Source organism: Lepidochelys kempii, chromosome 4, assembly GCF_965140265.1.
Source record: "Lepidochelys kempii isolate rLepKem1 chromosome 4, rLepKem1.hap2, whole genome shotgun sequence".
Classification (NCBI taxonomy): domain Eukaryota; kingdom Metazoa; phylum Chordata; order Testudines; family Cheloniidae; genus Lepidochelys; species Lepidochelys kempii.
This window is the reverse complement of record NC_133259.1, coordinates 95,807,530-95,824,065: the sequence shown is the minus strand read 5'-3', so window position 1 is coordinate 95,824,065 and position 16,536 is coordinate 95,807,530. Positions and strand designations below refer to the sequence as shown.

General features: G+C 44.9%; 1 protein-coding gene across 11 annotated transcripts in view; it reads right to left on the bottom strand.

Moving 5' to 3' along the window:
• The window catches only part of APBB2 (amyloid beta precursor protein binding family B member 2), a 318,929-nt gene that overhangs the window by 5,694 nt on the left and 296,699 nt on the right, over positions 1 to 16,536 (bottom strand). For all 11 annotated transcript variants that reach the window (XM_073342186.1, XM_073342194.1, XM_073342189.1 and 8 more), the window contains 5 exons: positions 15,834 to 15,948; positions 6,809 to 6,896; positions 3,669 to 3,752; positions 2,936 to 3,051; positions 1,872 to 2,051 (listed from right to left, as the gene is read on the bottom strand). In XM_073342186.1, the coding sequence (XP_073198287.1) occupies positions 1,872 to 2,051; positions 2,936 to 3,051; positions 3,669 to 3,752; positions 6,809 to 6,896; positions 15,834 to 15,948 (583 nt within the window). The remainder of the gene's footprint in view (positions 1 to 1,871; positions 2,052 to 2,935; positions 3,052 to 3,668; positions 3,753 to 6,808; positions 6,897 to 15,833; positions 15,949 to 16,536) is intronic.

Here is a 16,536-nt window from a genome sequence, read left to right as displayed (position 1 = left end):
ATATATTGCGGAAATTTCAGGGTCTTATTTTAGAAGTGAATGAAAGCATCTCATGGGTCAATTTACTTGTATAATTTGAAAATTTACTCCAATTATTGAATGGCATATTTGCATACAGGCCTATAGTTTATCTATATTTGTAAAATATATGTCAAACTGCCCAGTGTAAGATGATCTTGTAATGAGAATAAAAGGGCCCTTCATCACATTGTAGACATGGAAAGGGGTAGGAGATAGAATCACAGAAATGTAGGGCTGGGAGGGACCTCAACAAGTCATCTATCTCAGCCCCTTGTGCTGAGGCAGGACCAAGTACACCTAAGGCCATCCCTGACAGGGGTAAGTCTAACACATTCTTAAAAACCTCTATTGATGGAGATTCCACAACCATGCTGATTACCTATTTCAGTGCTTAACTATCCTTACAGTTAAAGATTTTACTAATATTTAAACTAAACCTCCCTCATGGGACAACCGGTTCTAAAAGATCTTCTAATTTTAACAACCGGTTCCAGCTCACCACTGCATCTAACTGATCTAAATATTCATTAACCTGTCCTTTCCCTATTTGTGCTTGCACTCCTTCTCCCTTTTGGTGAATATAAATTGTTAATATTATGCATCCAGTCACAACTTTCTTTTAGAGAAGACTGAGGCAACATAGGCATTAAACACCACAGCGTTCTTGCATGTCATCTATCATTAGCTCTCATTCCCTGTTAAGTTGTGGATCTACATGTTCCTTCATCTTCCCTTGCTCCTAATGGATTTATTGAACATCTTCTTATTGCCCTTTTATGTCCATTGCTCGGTGTAATTCATTTTGTGCCTTAGCCTTTCTGACTCTACATGCTTGTGCTGTTCTTTTGTATTCATCTTTAGCAATTTGTTCATGTTTTCACTTTTTGTAGGATTCCTTTTTGATTTTGGGGTAATTAAAGAGCCCCTGATGGAGCTTTATTGTCCTCTTACTATTCTTCCTGTCTTTCCTTCACACTGAGATGTGTTTATTGTTGTGCCTTTACTGTTGCGTCGTTGAGAAACTGCTCTCCTGAACTGCTTTTTCCTTTAGACTTTCCTCCATGGGACCTCACCTACAAGTTCTGAGCTTGTTCTATAGTCTGCCTTGTTGAAGTCCATTATCCGTATTCTGCTGCTGTTACTCATTCCTTTCCCTAGGATCATGAAATCTATCATTTCATAATCACTTTCGCCTAAATAGGTAAGGTTGCTATAGGAGCATTATTTAAATTCTCAAAGATTTATTTATTTATTTTGCATTAAAGATACCAGTTTTTTCAGTTCTTTAAATATTACAGAAAGAAATCTGATGAGGTTCAATAAGGATAAGTGCAGGGTCCTGCACTTAGGACGGAAGAATCCAATGCACCGCTACAGACTAGGGACCGAATGGCTAGGCAGCAGTTCTGCGGAAAAGGACCTAGGGATGCCAGTGAGAGGTGGTTCCAGAGAGGATGGTTCTAGACTATTCTCAGTGGTAGAAGAGGACAGGACAAGGAGTAATGGTCTCAAGTTGCAGTGGGGGAGATTTAGGTTGGATATTAGGAAAAACTTTTTCACTAGGAGGGTGGTGAAACAATGGAATGCGTTACTTAGGGAGGTGGTAGAATCTCCTTCCTTAGAAGTTTTTAAGGTCAGGCTTGACAAAGCCCTGGCTGGGATGATTTAATTGGGGATTGGTCCTGCTTTGAGCAGGGGGTTGGACTAGATGACCTCATGAGGTCCCTTCCAACCCTGATATTCTATGATTCTATAGGGATTTCATATAATTGCAAATTTACAATTATTACTAATTATAGAATTAGTGAAAGAGCTAAGTACTACAGTTCACTCTGAAAAAGATCACTTACCATACATGCAGCCTGAACAGCTTCTGATACATTGCCTGCATTTGGTTCACACCAAAAAACATGGGATTCAAAATGCTGGTTCCCTGTATCCATAATGAAGGCAAATGTATGGACATCCTTGCCCACTCCCATAAAGGACAGGAACCGAACACGACATTCCACTATGATTTGTTCTTCATTCTGGTTATGAAGCAATGATCGCTCATTACTACACTGTAGTCAATACAACTTTTTGAGCTATTTCATTGATGTTTCTAAAATCCCTGGTGAAACTGTAGCAGTAGCGCTGAACTCTTATGATTTATCTGTACAGCATTAACAATGTGCTATGTGCTGAACTCAATTAACCCTTCTAAAATACAAGAAGAAGAGAGACCAAAGCAGTTGGTATTGGGAACACCACAGATTTTAGGTTATTTCAGTTTAGAAAAGACTGACCGTGGTAAGTCTTCAAAACAAAAAAAAAATACTTATCCATATTGAATAGGGATTTTACCCTGGGGACACAGCAGCAGTGAAACAGACCTATTTCTTGAAAGTGTCACTCTACTGGTCTTCTGGGAAAATGCTTTGTATAAAGCAGCAGCACGAAACAGAGTCTGAAAGATTCCTTGTCTTTGCTAAATTGCAGAGGAGGACAGAGCAAATCTTAGTATTCAGGACTCTTGGCCCAGGGGTTAGGCTTGCAGTATTTGGGTCCCAAAAACCCCAGGAAAAGGTAATGCTGATACTTATTTTTTTATACCTCAAACATTTACAATTTCTTTCTAAGGGCATGTTTTGAAGGGGCAAATAAAACTGAGCCGAGCAGAAGTGACTGGTAAGAACCTTGATGTGCTGCGCTTTAACATAAAAGTGGGAGTTCAATTGTAAGATTTTTTTTAAAATCTCAGTCTTTACTAAATGGTCCCGTTGTGCACAGCTTACATTACTGGAGGGAAACGTCAAGTGAAACAAAAGAATACACTCTAATACAAACAAATATTCTATTACAGATGGGGGGTCTTTCCAGCTTTCTGAGACTGCACTATTAAAACTATTATGTTAATCTATTCCTAACTTACTCTTTCATTGATGACCGTCACAGTAGCATCAGCAACATTCATGGTAACTGGCATCCACTCCTCTTTGCTAGAGGAAGCCATAAGGTTTTCTATGGCACTGTTCAGCGTATCCATACCTAAAATGTAGAGGGAGGGAGAGTGGGATAAAAAAAAATGTATAAAATGAATACATAAAAAAAAATCTAGAAGAAATTATTTTTTTCACCTGGAAGCACAGAAAAGACGTTGCTTTAGATTTCTTAGCTAAAAACATTCTGATGGCGGGGGTGTAAGAAAAAAATGACTAGCTCCTGCTATCCCTTTATTTTTCATCACCTTGTAAAAACAGAATTAGTTGCCAGTCTTCTCCTAGGAGGCTTAAAACACTGGGACGGCAGTTTGTTCAGGTAGCATCTCACTCCAGTCCTATGCACTTACAACTCCCTTCTGACTTTTTAATTGTCACTGCTCATGTTGGGAGAGGGCGCTGCAAAGGGCTTTGTCTCAGCAGCCTTCCCAAAACATTCTGGCTGAAGAAGCATAAGCCTGAGTGAGACCATGAGCACTAGACAGCCCCATTCTCTTCTTCTTATGTGGAGGCTTAGTGCTGACCCCTGTGCATCCAGAACACAAGTAAAGAGCGTTGTTGCTCCTTGAACTTTACTTTACCAGTGCACATGTAGCCAGAATCTAGCCCTTTCAGATTTTATGTAAGTCCCTTCTAGCATCAGTTAAGAACAATGGTGTTACATACCCACTGGTTTAACTACAGGTAACATGCCCAAGTACTGGACGTGGAACTTCTGTACCAGCTCTGTCTTTGGTGTTGGGAAATCTACTGCATGGGAACAAAAAAAATCAATGCTGTTTATCAACATTCACGAGCAAGTAAAACACACTTTTATTGCACAGACAGAAGAAATAGCTTACCAAGTAATTTTACTCCGAAAATACTGTATTGATTAAAATAGATCTGCACTCCTTCTAGCTCATACAAGAAGATGTTAAGTGATTTCCAGGGGAATTAAGGAGGAAGATGATACAACTTCCAATTCATGTACACTAAAAATAGGATTGTGTTCAAAACATTTAGAAAACTTGCATGAATATGTCTCTAAGGTATGAGCATATATACAGGGCTGGCCTTATATCCAGCACAGCCATGTACAATTTGGCCTCTAAGGGCTAGTTCCACAAACGGAGTGTTGGCTCGATGTTGCAGTACCTAACTTTGTGTGTCCTACCACCCAGTAGAGCACAGAGCCCTGAGTTAGGTGTCCAGGCTATATAGACAATGCATGGGGAAAGTGAGGAGATTGAGGGATTGCCTATATGGCAAATTAATGTGCAGCAAGCCAGGGTATGAATCTACAGCTAGGATTGCCAACTTTCTAATTGCACAAAACCAAACACCTGTGTTCCCTGTAAGCTGCGTGCTTGGGCGGCTGTGCAGGAGAGATTCAAGTGCTGCCCAGCTGATTAGCACAGTGCGAACAACCAGCAGCATGTGCTCAGGGGCAGAGGGTTGGAGTGTGGGAGGGGGTGAGGACTCTGGGGTGGGGCAGACATTAGGGGTTCAGGTTGCGGGAGGAGGGTCCAGGCTGGGGCTGCAGGCTCTGGGGTGGGACTGGGGATGACGTGTTGTGTGTTCTGGAGGGGGCTCCAGGCTGGGGCCGAGGGGTTTGGAGTGCGGGAGGGGGCTCAGGGCTGGGGCAGGAGGTTGGGGTATGGGAGGAGGTTCGGGGGGTGGGCTCCGGGAGGGAGTTTGGCTGCGGGAGGGAACTCAGGGCTGTGGTTGGGGTTGCAGGAGAGAGTGTGGGCTCCGGAAGGGAGTTTGGGTGTGGGAGGGGGCTCAGGACTGGGGCACTGGGTTAGGGTGTGGGAGGGGGTTCAGGGTGTGGGCTCCAGCCGGGCAGCACTTACCTCAGGTGGCTCCCGGTTGGCGACGCAGCAGGGCTAAGGCAGGCTCCCTGCCTGCTCTGGCTCCGCACTGCTCCCAGAAGTGACCGGCATGTCTGACTCCTAGGAGGAGGCATGGCCAGGCAGCTCGGCATGGTGTGCGCTGCCTGCGCCCGCAGGCACCATCTTCACAGCTCCCACTGGCTACGGTCCCAGCCAATGGGAGCTGTGGAGCCGATGCTGGGACAGCGCATGGACCTTCCCTGATCACTCCTGCGCCTAGGGGCCACAGGGACATGCCGGCTGCTTCCGGGAGCTGCGCGGAGCCAGGGAGCCTGCCTTAGCCCCACTGTGCTGCTGACCAGACTTTTAACAGCCCGGTCAGCAGTGCTGACTGGAGCTGCCAGGGTCCCTTTTCGATCAGGCGTTCCAGTAGAAAACTGGACACCTGCGAACCCTATCCACAACGCATCAGGTCACTGCACAGTAACTCGCCATTTGGACACTGCTACAGAAGTGGATGTCCTGGAGTCTGGCTTATCAAACTATGCTTTCAAGCAGCAGAACGCTAAGCTGCACCCTGGGACTTTCACTGTGCTGTGGCAACATCCACTTGGCTTTCACCTGTGCAGCAAGCTGGTACGCTTTAAATTCGCACCCAGGGCACTCACTGTGTAGACAAGTCCTAAGAAGAGGACTCTCAACAGCTGGCACACTGAGCAGAGAGCCATCTGAGCTAGCCAATCGGAAATACTGAGGAGAGGGGCAGGGCCTAAGCTCCTCCTCTCAAAGGAAGTTGGGCACCTAACTCCAGGCCAGATGGAAGCAGTTATCTCCACTTTGGATTCATAGCCATGAACCACCCCCTGGAGTTAGGCACCTAAGCCAGGTCAGTGCTTTTTCAGTGAAATAGGAGCAGAAGTAGCAGTTTCCCCCCACCCCTTACCCCATATTGCCCAGTGGTTAGAGCACTCACTCAGGATGTGGGAGACCCCAGTTCAAATCACCACTCTGACAGAGGAGAGGGGACTTGAACCAAAGTCTCCCACCTCCCAGGTGAATGCCCTAATTGCTGGATTATGTGGTATTCTAGGGTGGGTCTTTTTCAGTTTCTCCTGTTGAGACTGTTCCACTTTGTATGAAATACTTAAAAAGAAGAGTCACTGGAACAGGGACTGGAACCTGGGTCTCCCAGGTGGGTGCCTTAGCCACTGGGCTAGAGAGTCACTCTCACTCTTTTCCTCTCTGATCTAATGACTATTTACATTTTTCATACAAAGTAGAATAGCCTCAACAGGAGAGATGGATTCCCTTTGTGAATCTAGCCCTGTGTTTTTAAACCATGCCTATGAACATGCTCTCTCTGTGCCAGGAGAAACCAATGTCTGTGTGAACAGCTGATGCAAATAAAAAATCCCCATGAACAACAAATAGCAGTGAGTTGAGATATTCAGTGCAGGCAAGTGGATTTAAAACATATACCTTGCATTAGTTACTGTGTGTAAGTCTCCTGGGCTGCTTTCAACATATCAACCATTACGCTAAGAGAAAGAAACACAAAGCCATTTTTCTTTTACCCCACGCTACAGGGTGCAGCACACAGTTGGCTGGAAGATTTGCTTGCTCATCAGCCTTTGAAGCTCACATTGATGCTGAAATCCAGGAAGGGTTTGGATCTGCTATAACTCCTCTGAACCCATTGATTAATTGGAAATATTTTGTTTTTATGCAGATCTGGCATATCATTTCCACTACTGAGCTGTGAAATTTACATATTTTGAAAGAAACCAGAAGAAATAAACAAGTTGCCATAACTGAGCAGAATTGCACTACTGTCAACATTACTAATAAAAGTATTTTGCTGTGACATCATCAGATACACTGTCTAAAAGACACTGTTAGCCTTCCTTTCAGCTCAATTTTTGTTCAGTACAACATTAAGGGACTGTATCTAAAACTGGACCATAATATAAAGTTAATTCTGGCACACAGTACCTTGCAGGGGAACATCCAGGGTGACATTTGTCCGTTCCTGTAAAGAGCTGCAAGCCACAGCTTTAGCATTCTTCCGTTCAGCCATAATCTGGAGAAGACGGCAATAAAACAGCATTTTCCCCCAAGATATAGTACAGTAGCAACTCCAAGTATACACTTGCTACTCTCATTACACCCCTAATCTGGGAAGTCTGCAATCAGTCAGAGTTCAAAGGACCAAAAGAGATACTAAAATTAATTTTCTTTCGGTTTATTTACAGTTCTCTCTTTGCGGGACTTAGAGCTACACACGGATATGAAAAGTGAAGTGAAAATTAGCAGTTTAAACATTCAAAACCTGTAGTGAGGAACGAGATAGAAAGAAGTATAAATAAATCTATGCAAATAAAAAGGGAAGAGGCACTTGTCATCCCGTGCACATTTCTGATCTACCTATTTACATTTACCCTCCTGAGAAAAGTTACCGCTGTGACCGTGGCTGTGTTGGAGTGTGATGTACAACTACATTTTGTTTATGTCTTAGTAATAAACAAACTGCCATTTTAATTAAACTTTACAGAGAGGTCTAGTGGTCTGAGCACAGGGCCTGGAGGCAGAAACACCTGCTCTAAGATCATGGCTCTCACAGTGGCTCCCTTGGTTTGTGATTATTATACTTGAGGTTGCTTTCTGTTTATGAGGCAATATTCATATTCTGGGCTGGATAAAATGAGAGCTGTTGATGAGAGTTTGTTAGCTTAGGAATAAGGCCCTGATTCAGTAGAACAAGTCCATCCAGTGGTATGTAAGAACGTAGTTAATTGCTTAGCTGACTCAGAGCCATAACTATCATTGAGGGATTGTCTACACCGGGGGTTTAAATCCACACTAACTCAGGCTGTTTGGCCTACAAATGCCTGTGCACAAGCAACATCGTTCCTTCGAGTGCACTAACTCCACATTTATCGCAAACTCTGGAGTCTTCTTTCAAGTTGGATGCAAACTTAGCGAACGCGGTCTATTGTTAGTATACACACAATGCTGCTTCACACTACTTTGGCCGTTCTCCAACTGCTATCCCACACTGCTTTGCAGACATGTATAAGCGACCTATCTGTTTACCTGCGTCCCCTCCCACTGCTCTGGAGTCAAACTGACAAGACGACATATCCTTCATCTGGCAGGATCAGACCATTTACTCCTGGAGTCCAATATATTGGTATTACAGCAATATTACTCCAGCAGCCTCTACAACGTGGCTCTAACAGCGGCTTGGTGCCATGCTGAGACCCTAGATCTCACTGCCATCTGGGGAAAAGCAGCAGGCCAGCAAGCTCTTGGGGCCAGCCACCAGAATAAAGAAGTGTTGGTGGACATTGCTAGCCAGTTGTCCACAAGGACACCAACTAGTACCAGATAAAGAGCAAACAGCTCAGGAGACTGTACACAACAACCCAAGATGTAAGAAGAGTGTGGAAATATAAGCGATCTATTTTTTGAAGAGCTGGACAGGATATTAAACAATTACACCGCTATAAACCCAAGAAGGTTGTGGATCCTGTGCACAGCTGTACCCCCTTCTCCCACCTCCTACTGAGGATGAGCGACAAGAGTCATTGGAGGAAGAACACAAGCAGCGCAGTGAAGAGCTCTCCCTAGAAAGTCATGATCTCTTCAGGACTCAGGACTCTGAGGGTGGCCATGTTGGAAGCCAGCTTGATTCCCAGACACAAACCAGCCCGGGACTGAGGAGGCAGATCCTATCAAAGGAACCTTGGCATGTAAGTATTGACCTTTACAATTTATTATTACACTATACCGCTGTGCTAACTTCTGTTCCAGTGCCCCACTTTGTGTGGATGTGAGCTAGAAGCCTTTCTGATTTCCAGTTCCCACATCCTTCAGACCTCTCTGTCCCCCTTCATTTGGCCTCCGCCCCCCACATACACATTCTCAAAATGGTGGCTGGTCTGACAGGGCAACCAGCTTCTGTCTCATGGGAAAGCCCAAACCATCAACTGTTCACAAGCGCATGGTGTAAAGGGCACCTATACATCTACCTGTTTTCCTCCTGACATTTGCCTTGAGGCTCCTGGCTCCCTGTGGGGTAGCTGTATGGGAACTGCCCGCAATATAGCTCATAATTCCCTTCCACTCCTACAGCACTTCAGAGGAGACCATCTTGGTGAATAACTTCACAGCATAGCTCGCTGGTCTGCCCTTTGCTTTTTTGAATAAGGCCATTTTCTGTTTCCTAGTCACTTACCTCAGTGTAATATTACTGAGAGTCAGGACAGCTTAAAGGGGATGAAGAAGGGATTAGCATCCAGCTCACTCCCAGATACCCACCCACTAACCCTCCACGACCACAGAAGCACCTGCAAAGCCAAACCAGGAACATAATTCCCAACACCCCATAGTCTTCAAGGCATAGTCTAAACTGCAAAGCGAGTGGCAGCAGCAGATTCTCATGGCTATGATGTAGCTGTGGTGGCACAAAGAATGGACTTCCAGCTTGAACAGTCTCTTGCAAGTCTTCTTCCTTCAGCAAGAGTCAGTATGGGACAATTTAGACTTCTTAAATCCCTCAAAGTTGCATCTTCCCCTTCATGGTTGGCCTCATGTTCTACTTCTTTCAATCTTAGCTCCATAAACCTTCTGTAAAAGTGTACCTTCTTCTGGAAGTTGTACATGGCCCCACCATTGCCATCCTCTTGTCAACCGATGCAGGACTGCAACTTGCCAGGATCATGTAAGTATCTCAAAGTTTGTGATAAAAATCAAACCAATGGGCATGAAGAATATGCCGGAACTTTTGATACTGAGACCTGTTTAGTTTCCTCTCCTCAACACTTTTTAATGGCCACGTTTCTGCCCTAACGGTATTGTCATCACTACTGTGTTGAACACTCATATCTTAGCTATCACACAGACATCCTGCAGCCCAGGGGCCTTTAGAAGACACTGAAATATCACTGATGCAAGACTGAGCCAACATGTGACATTTTCGGTGATAGAACTTCCTGCCATCAAATGACTACCCCGACAGATAAAACGATTCTCCCATTCTATATCATTGCCATTTACATGAAGCATCATCAAGTTATTCATTCCTATTTTACAGGAGGCATGCATAGCTTTGGTTTTATCATCACTGATCCTAAGTTTCATAGATTCTGCAGTTTTTCACAGCTCTTCCAGGATTTGTTGTAGTTGATCAGTAGGCTCACCAAGTAAGGCAATATCATCCACATTCTCGAGATCCTCTGAAGATGAGTCTTTAAAATTTCACAACTCCTGCTTTGGCCTCAGTCAGCTTTGACATCGGATAGTCTATCAGAACATTAAATAATGTGGATAAGAGAACGCATCCCTGGCGTATCCTTGAATCTACCCCAAATCAGTCTATAATACAACCATTGACCCTCATACCACTAAATGTACTGTGGTACAGTTCCTCCACTTGCCACACTAAGTCCTTCGGCGCCCTATACTGGCATAGCAGTAGCCACAGTGCTGATGGATGCACTGTGTCAAAAGTGGCTGCAAAATCTACAAATGTGATGTTAACTTCTTTTTGTTGCTCGTGTCATTTTCCAATACATTTGACAGAGCACATACAGTCTGGATGGTAGGTTGACCGGTACAGAAATCTCACTGCTTGCCTCTTCTTTTTGGACTGATACGGTATTTCAGCCAGTTCAGTAGAATGATCCTAAACCCCTTCCCTGGGACTGACAGCAGCATTATTCCCCTATAATTTGAGCAGGCTGAACACTCTCCCTTTTTTGAAAAAAAGGGATGATACAGCTCCTTTTCCAATCTTCTGAACGAGTGGAACAGCGGTGGATTAGCATGGTGCAGTGTGTAGACGATACCTCTGAAAGACATGACCAGAAATGTGTATTTGAGACACTGAAGGTCATAACTGGATGCTCATTCTTGCGGCTTCTGCCACTTAAGGACAAAAATGGAAAATACTGGCAGGATATCGATGCGTGTGTGAGTGTGAACATTTTTGCAAATTAATGAGGAGATTCCCACCCAAAATGTAGACTACAATTTAATCTAAAAAGAGAACTGATCTGAAAACAGACCTACCACATTAGAGGAAGAGATACTTGCCATCAAACAGTTACGAAATGATAAAGCACCTAGTCCTGACAATATTTCATCCGAACTGCTAAAGAGTGGATGCCCAGATTTAGTTCACCGGCTTCACAGAGTTGTCTTACAAGTTTGAGGCAAAGACTGACGGGGAACATAATTCTCAGCCTGCGCCAACATTCAAGACATAGCCTAGATTGCAAAGACAGACCAGGAACTTAATTCCCAACCTCCCCCCTGACTCCATCCCCAGCCTCCAAAGTCCAGTTGCAAAAATCCCAATCTAGCTTCCATGCACATACCATCTCTGAAGTGCCCCTAAGACTGGGAAGAATCTCAGAGAGGGGAAAACAGACGTAAATGTTGAAAAAATGCATTAATAGCCTCTCTGGAACATGAACAATAACTGTTTGGGTTTCCCCCCCCTCCTCTCCCAGCCACGATACCTGCAGTGGCCAGATCCTCAAGGACAGAGCCTTTATCAACAGCTGAGTGACTGCCTAACTTGAGGGGGAAGAAACGAAGAACTCAGGAGACAATGTTCACAGACTACATAGCAGACTCCCCCTCAAAACTGAAAAAATATGGAGCCCTGGGGGTTGTATTTGAGGTTGGAGAGGGAAAGACAGGATGCTACCCAGAGAGAGCATTGCAGTAGCCAGAGACATTGCAGAGAAAGAGGGGAACATGCAGAGGCAACTCCTGGAGGCAATATAGAAGCAGAATGTTTGGCTGCAGTCCATGCTGCTAGCAGGCACATATACAACGCAGTGCCCTCAGCAAAGACCCAGCCATATTCTGCAACCCCTGGACAATACAGGGTACTGGGAACACCTACATATGTTCCCTGCCACATCTCAGTAGCCAGGCTCTCAGATGCCATTCCCCTCCCTGGCCCAAGCTCACGCTGTGAGAGAAACTGCCCTGGGAGCCCAGCTCTTTTGAGCCACCTAACACCCCTGAAACCTTTGAGCCACTCAACACTGGAAGGCAGCCAAACAAGAAGAGGCAGAGGCAAGACATACACTCGTCTGTGAACTGGACCACCCCATATTGTTGTTTGCTGCCCTCCACTGCACTGTGTCACTTCAAAAGCTGGGTCTTGTTGTTTTAATTACAGGTTTATTTCTGGTTGTTTAATAATACAAACCATTAAAATTCACTCTCAAAGAATCTGCAGTGCATGGTACACAGGAAAACCACCCATAAGACAAACAGCAACATTCACAATCCATCCTCCCCCCCGCCCCCGACCCCCAGGATAACACCTCGATGTACAGCTGATAAAGGTCATCACTAAGGAATAGAAAGGAATGGCCCGGGCAATGCTGTCAGGGATGCCTAGTGTTCCTCTTACTTTGAATGTCAGGCCTGAAAATATGCAGCTGTTTATAAACTCTGAGTCCTGGCAAACATTAGGGAGACGGTCCCCCCAGTTGTCCCAATAGAGTTTGGGAACCCCCTGTGTGCACAGCCATTGTTACCAACGGGAATGAGTGCTGTCAGTACAACCTGCTTGACGATGGTCCCAACAGTCAATCTCCCTATGCTGAATTGGTTGGCTATGGGCCAGAAAACGTTAGGGGATGGCCAACTGCTAAATGCAACAGCAACCCGTTTCTCAACAGCTATGGGGCAATGCATGGTGGTGCTCTCCTGCTGCAGCTCCGTGGCTAGTTTAGCGTGGATTTCAAAGAAAGTTGCCTTTGCCATCCTGGTCATCCCAGGTCTGCAGAACCCTCCTCTCCACCAACTGATGCTGGCCTCCTGAGCCGAGAAAAAGGGCTGCACTGTGAGAAGCTGCTCCAGGAAGACTTCCTGTAGTAGCAGTTGCCAGGTGTTGTCTTTGTCTTCCTCATCTTGTCCTCCTTCCGCCACTGCCGCACGAAGACCTGCAGCTGCAAGCTCATCATCTGCTTGGGGGTGCAGCAGGCAAAGTCCAGAACCAAAGCCCCCATCTCCAAGAGCTCAAATAAAGCTCACACAGCCTCTGTGCCCAGCATAGCAGCACAGAGCATTCTTAGGTCTGTGTTCACCATCAGCAATTTGAGAATGGCACTAGCCCACCCAGAGAGAGAGTAAGCATGGGACAGAGAGTGGAATCAGGGGATTTTTTGAAATCCCAGAATTCCACTGGTTTCCGCTATGCATCCTACAACCTGCAGGGAGAAAAATCCAAGAATGCACAGTCCATCAGTGAAGCAAGGGACCACAGGACACTCTCTGAGAATGTCACGCGCTTAGTATGCACCAGGCCCCCACCATGTGTCCAAGATGAGGGGCCCATTACCAGTTCCAGCCTCTCTTAGCCCATCCTTGCTGTACCCAGCTGCACCAGGTTTGCCCTAGCACTAAGCCTCCAGCTACCTGAACAGCTCCCTGCCCACCAGAGCCGAGGAACTACCTACTCCCCAGCAGCTCCTCAAGCACCCACCCCAGCCAGAACTGCCAGGTTTCGTACAGTTCCATGACCTACTTCTGCCACTGCTCAGGGCAAGGTGTATTACCCCTAACCTTAAGTTTAAAGTTATATGGAGTCATAGAGCTAAAGGCCAGAACAGACCTCTAGATCATCTAGTCTGACCTCCTGTATATCACAGGCCACAATGATGTGAGGAAGGCGAGAGGAAGCACCCAGAGGAAGGCAAAAAATCCCCAAGGTCACTGTCAATCTGACCTGGGGGAAAATTCTATCCTAACCCACATAACGTAACTGTGGATGTTCTAATTTTTCATATAGAAATGTCTAATTCTTTTTTAATCCTACTAAGCTCTCTTTTAAGCCTTTTATACAAACCCGTGGAACTCACTGCCAGAAGACAATTTTATCATCGTGTTACAAATAATTCCTTTTAGCAGATTTTAATTTGTTAACTTCCAGCTTCATTTGGATGCTTTTGTATTTTGCAGTGGAGCAAACAGAAGAATGTGGTTTACAGTACCTTACCTTTGCTAACCATTAAGTGTACCTCTATTTTAGCTTCTATAGTTATAACAGCACCCAGTTCCATAACCGATCAATCAAGCTGCCAATTTGTCTACTATGCTTGCAGTGTTTGTAACTCAAAGACTGCAAAACTCAAAATAAATATGAAAATAAAAAAAATCAGACAATTAAATTGACCACAAAGAAAAAGGAAACAAACGTCATTGATTTTCATTCTCCAAACTGAGAAAAATGTACAAAGCAAACACAAGCATACTTCCAGACACAAAATGTAACCTGAATTTTAAAACTTAAAGTTTTAATAATCCCAGGTACTGTTAGTAAGATAGACAACTAAATGTGTGTTTTATTTTGGAAGCATCCCTTTAAATAGACACATTTTAAACGGAAGAAAAAACAAATCAAAGAAGTTTTTTTTAAGGGACATGATCAACTTGAAAACTAGTGGAGTTTCAATAAGAGTTAAAAATAGTCTCAGGTACGTCCCCTGCCAATTTTTACAGATTTTCAGTCAGATTTTCCTATTTTGTAAAAGGCTTTGCTACTGAAGGAAAGACCAACACAAACAGAGGGCACTGATTAACTGACCATTCAGGGGAACAGAGAATTTGTCAAACGCACAATGGAAACCAACTGATGATAAAGAAATGTCTATCTCTAATCTCTTTCAGTTACAGGAATCTCATGTATTACTTGAAACAAAAGTAGGTACAAAAACTTCAGAAAAAAAAATTTTTAAGTTGATGGTGTCGCTAACAGATTTTTCACGCATTGGCTGCCAGAAGAATACCATTACTTCTAAAAAGGTCTGTTTTATTTAGCCATGACACTATTCACCATTCCAATTTGTTTCCAATAATGTTTATTACAAGTCTAGGGTTGCCAACTTTGTAAACGCACAAAACTGAACAGCCTTGCCCCGCCCCCCTTCCCTTAGGCCCCACCCCTTTCCCTGCACCTTCTCCAAGGCCCCGCCCCCCCTCACTCCATCCCCTCTCCCTCTGTCACTCGCTCTCCCCCACCCTCACTGACTTTCACTTTTGGGCTTGGGTGCGGGAGGAGGTGTGGACTCTGGGGAGGGGCCGAGGCTGAGGGGGTTTGGAGTGCAGGAGGGGCTCAGGGCTGGGGCAGAGGGTTGGGGTATGAGAGGGGGTGTGGACTCCGGCTGGGGATGAAGGGTTTGGGGTGCCTGAGGGGGCTCACAGCTGGGTCAGAAGGGGGTCTGAGCTCTGGGAGGGAGTTTGGGTGTGGGAGGGGGTTCTGACCTGGCATGGGGTTGGAGTGTGGGAGGGGATTCGGTGTGCGGGCTCTGGCCGGGCAGCACTCATCTCAGGCAGCTCCCGGAAGCAGCTGGCATGTCCAGCTCCTAGGCAGAGGGGCTGTGGGGTTCTGTGCACTGCCTGAGCCCACAGGCACCACTCCCGCAGCTCCCATTGGCCAGGAATCGTGGCCAATGGGAGCTGTGGAAGGGCGCTCAGGGTGGGGGTAGGGCGCGGAGTCCCCGTGGCTGCCCCTATGCGTAGGGGCTGCAGGAACATGCCGGCCGCTTCTGGGAGCTGCATGGAGGCAGGGAGCCTGCCTTAGTCCCACTGCGCTGCCGACCAGACTTTTAGCCACCTGGTCAGCGGGAGCCACCACGGTCCCTTTTCGACCGGGCATCCTGGTTGAAAACTGGATACCTGGCAACCTTAATTACGACTGTCCCACTGACCACCCTCATACTTCCCCTTTATTAGATAAAAAAGTCTTTAAGCTAATACACACATTGGTCAAATCTATAACAGATACTGTGGTCTTCAAATCTAAATGTTCATCTTCCCATAGTTTATTGACACCACTCAAGCCCCTTCCTTTACAAACTCTTAGAGTAACATTTCTCACTGTTAGCGCCACAGACTAACAGCATAAGGCCACAACTTAGAGTGCTGATTATAGTACCAGTTCTAAGAACCATTCACGAGGTTAATGAATGAGTTGTTATAATCCACTTGCCTTAGAACAGATTTCGTGCAGACTTGTTGCGATGGCTTTCGCAGGCGTATCACATCGAAACACGTGACATTTCAAAATTCTTGTGTCTTTGTCTCTTGCTACATAAGCAAAGTCTCTGCAGACAAAATGAATTAACACATTAGAAATAGCAGCATCTTAAAAAATAGCAAGTTTGGCTTTAATTTAAGAAGCATATGTCTGAGTTCTCAGAGAACAAAATCAGTGGCTCAGCCAAAACAGCTACCTCAGCAAATCGGCACTAACTTGACACCACTGCATATCCATGGAACACATTACCAGTCTCTGATGCTTACTCTCTAAAGAGCTCATTACAACGTTAGAACACTGAAAACTCATTGCGTTCATAACCCATAAACCCAACTGCAATTGTAAATGCAGAGGGAAATTTAAAAGAACATTTTATTAAATACTTAAAGAATAAAGACAGCTAAAGAAGAGGGAAAATAGTGTGCTTTTCTGCAAAGATTCATATTCAGCTTCTAAAATAATAGAAAATAAGACAAGCAACCAGCAAACTACCTGAATAAAGCTGTATTTCAAAGAATTAGAGAATGCTTAAAATATGCAGACAGTAATTAGAAATATGATTGCATAAGGGAGATGTGTGCCTGCTGAGCTTCACTCACATTAATTGACTTAAATTTCTGACATTACTATTTTTTCAAATGTTAAATAACTTTAA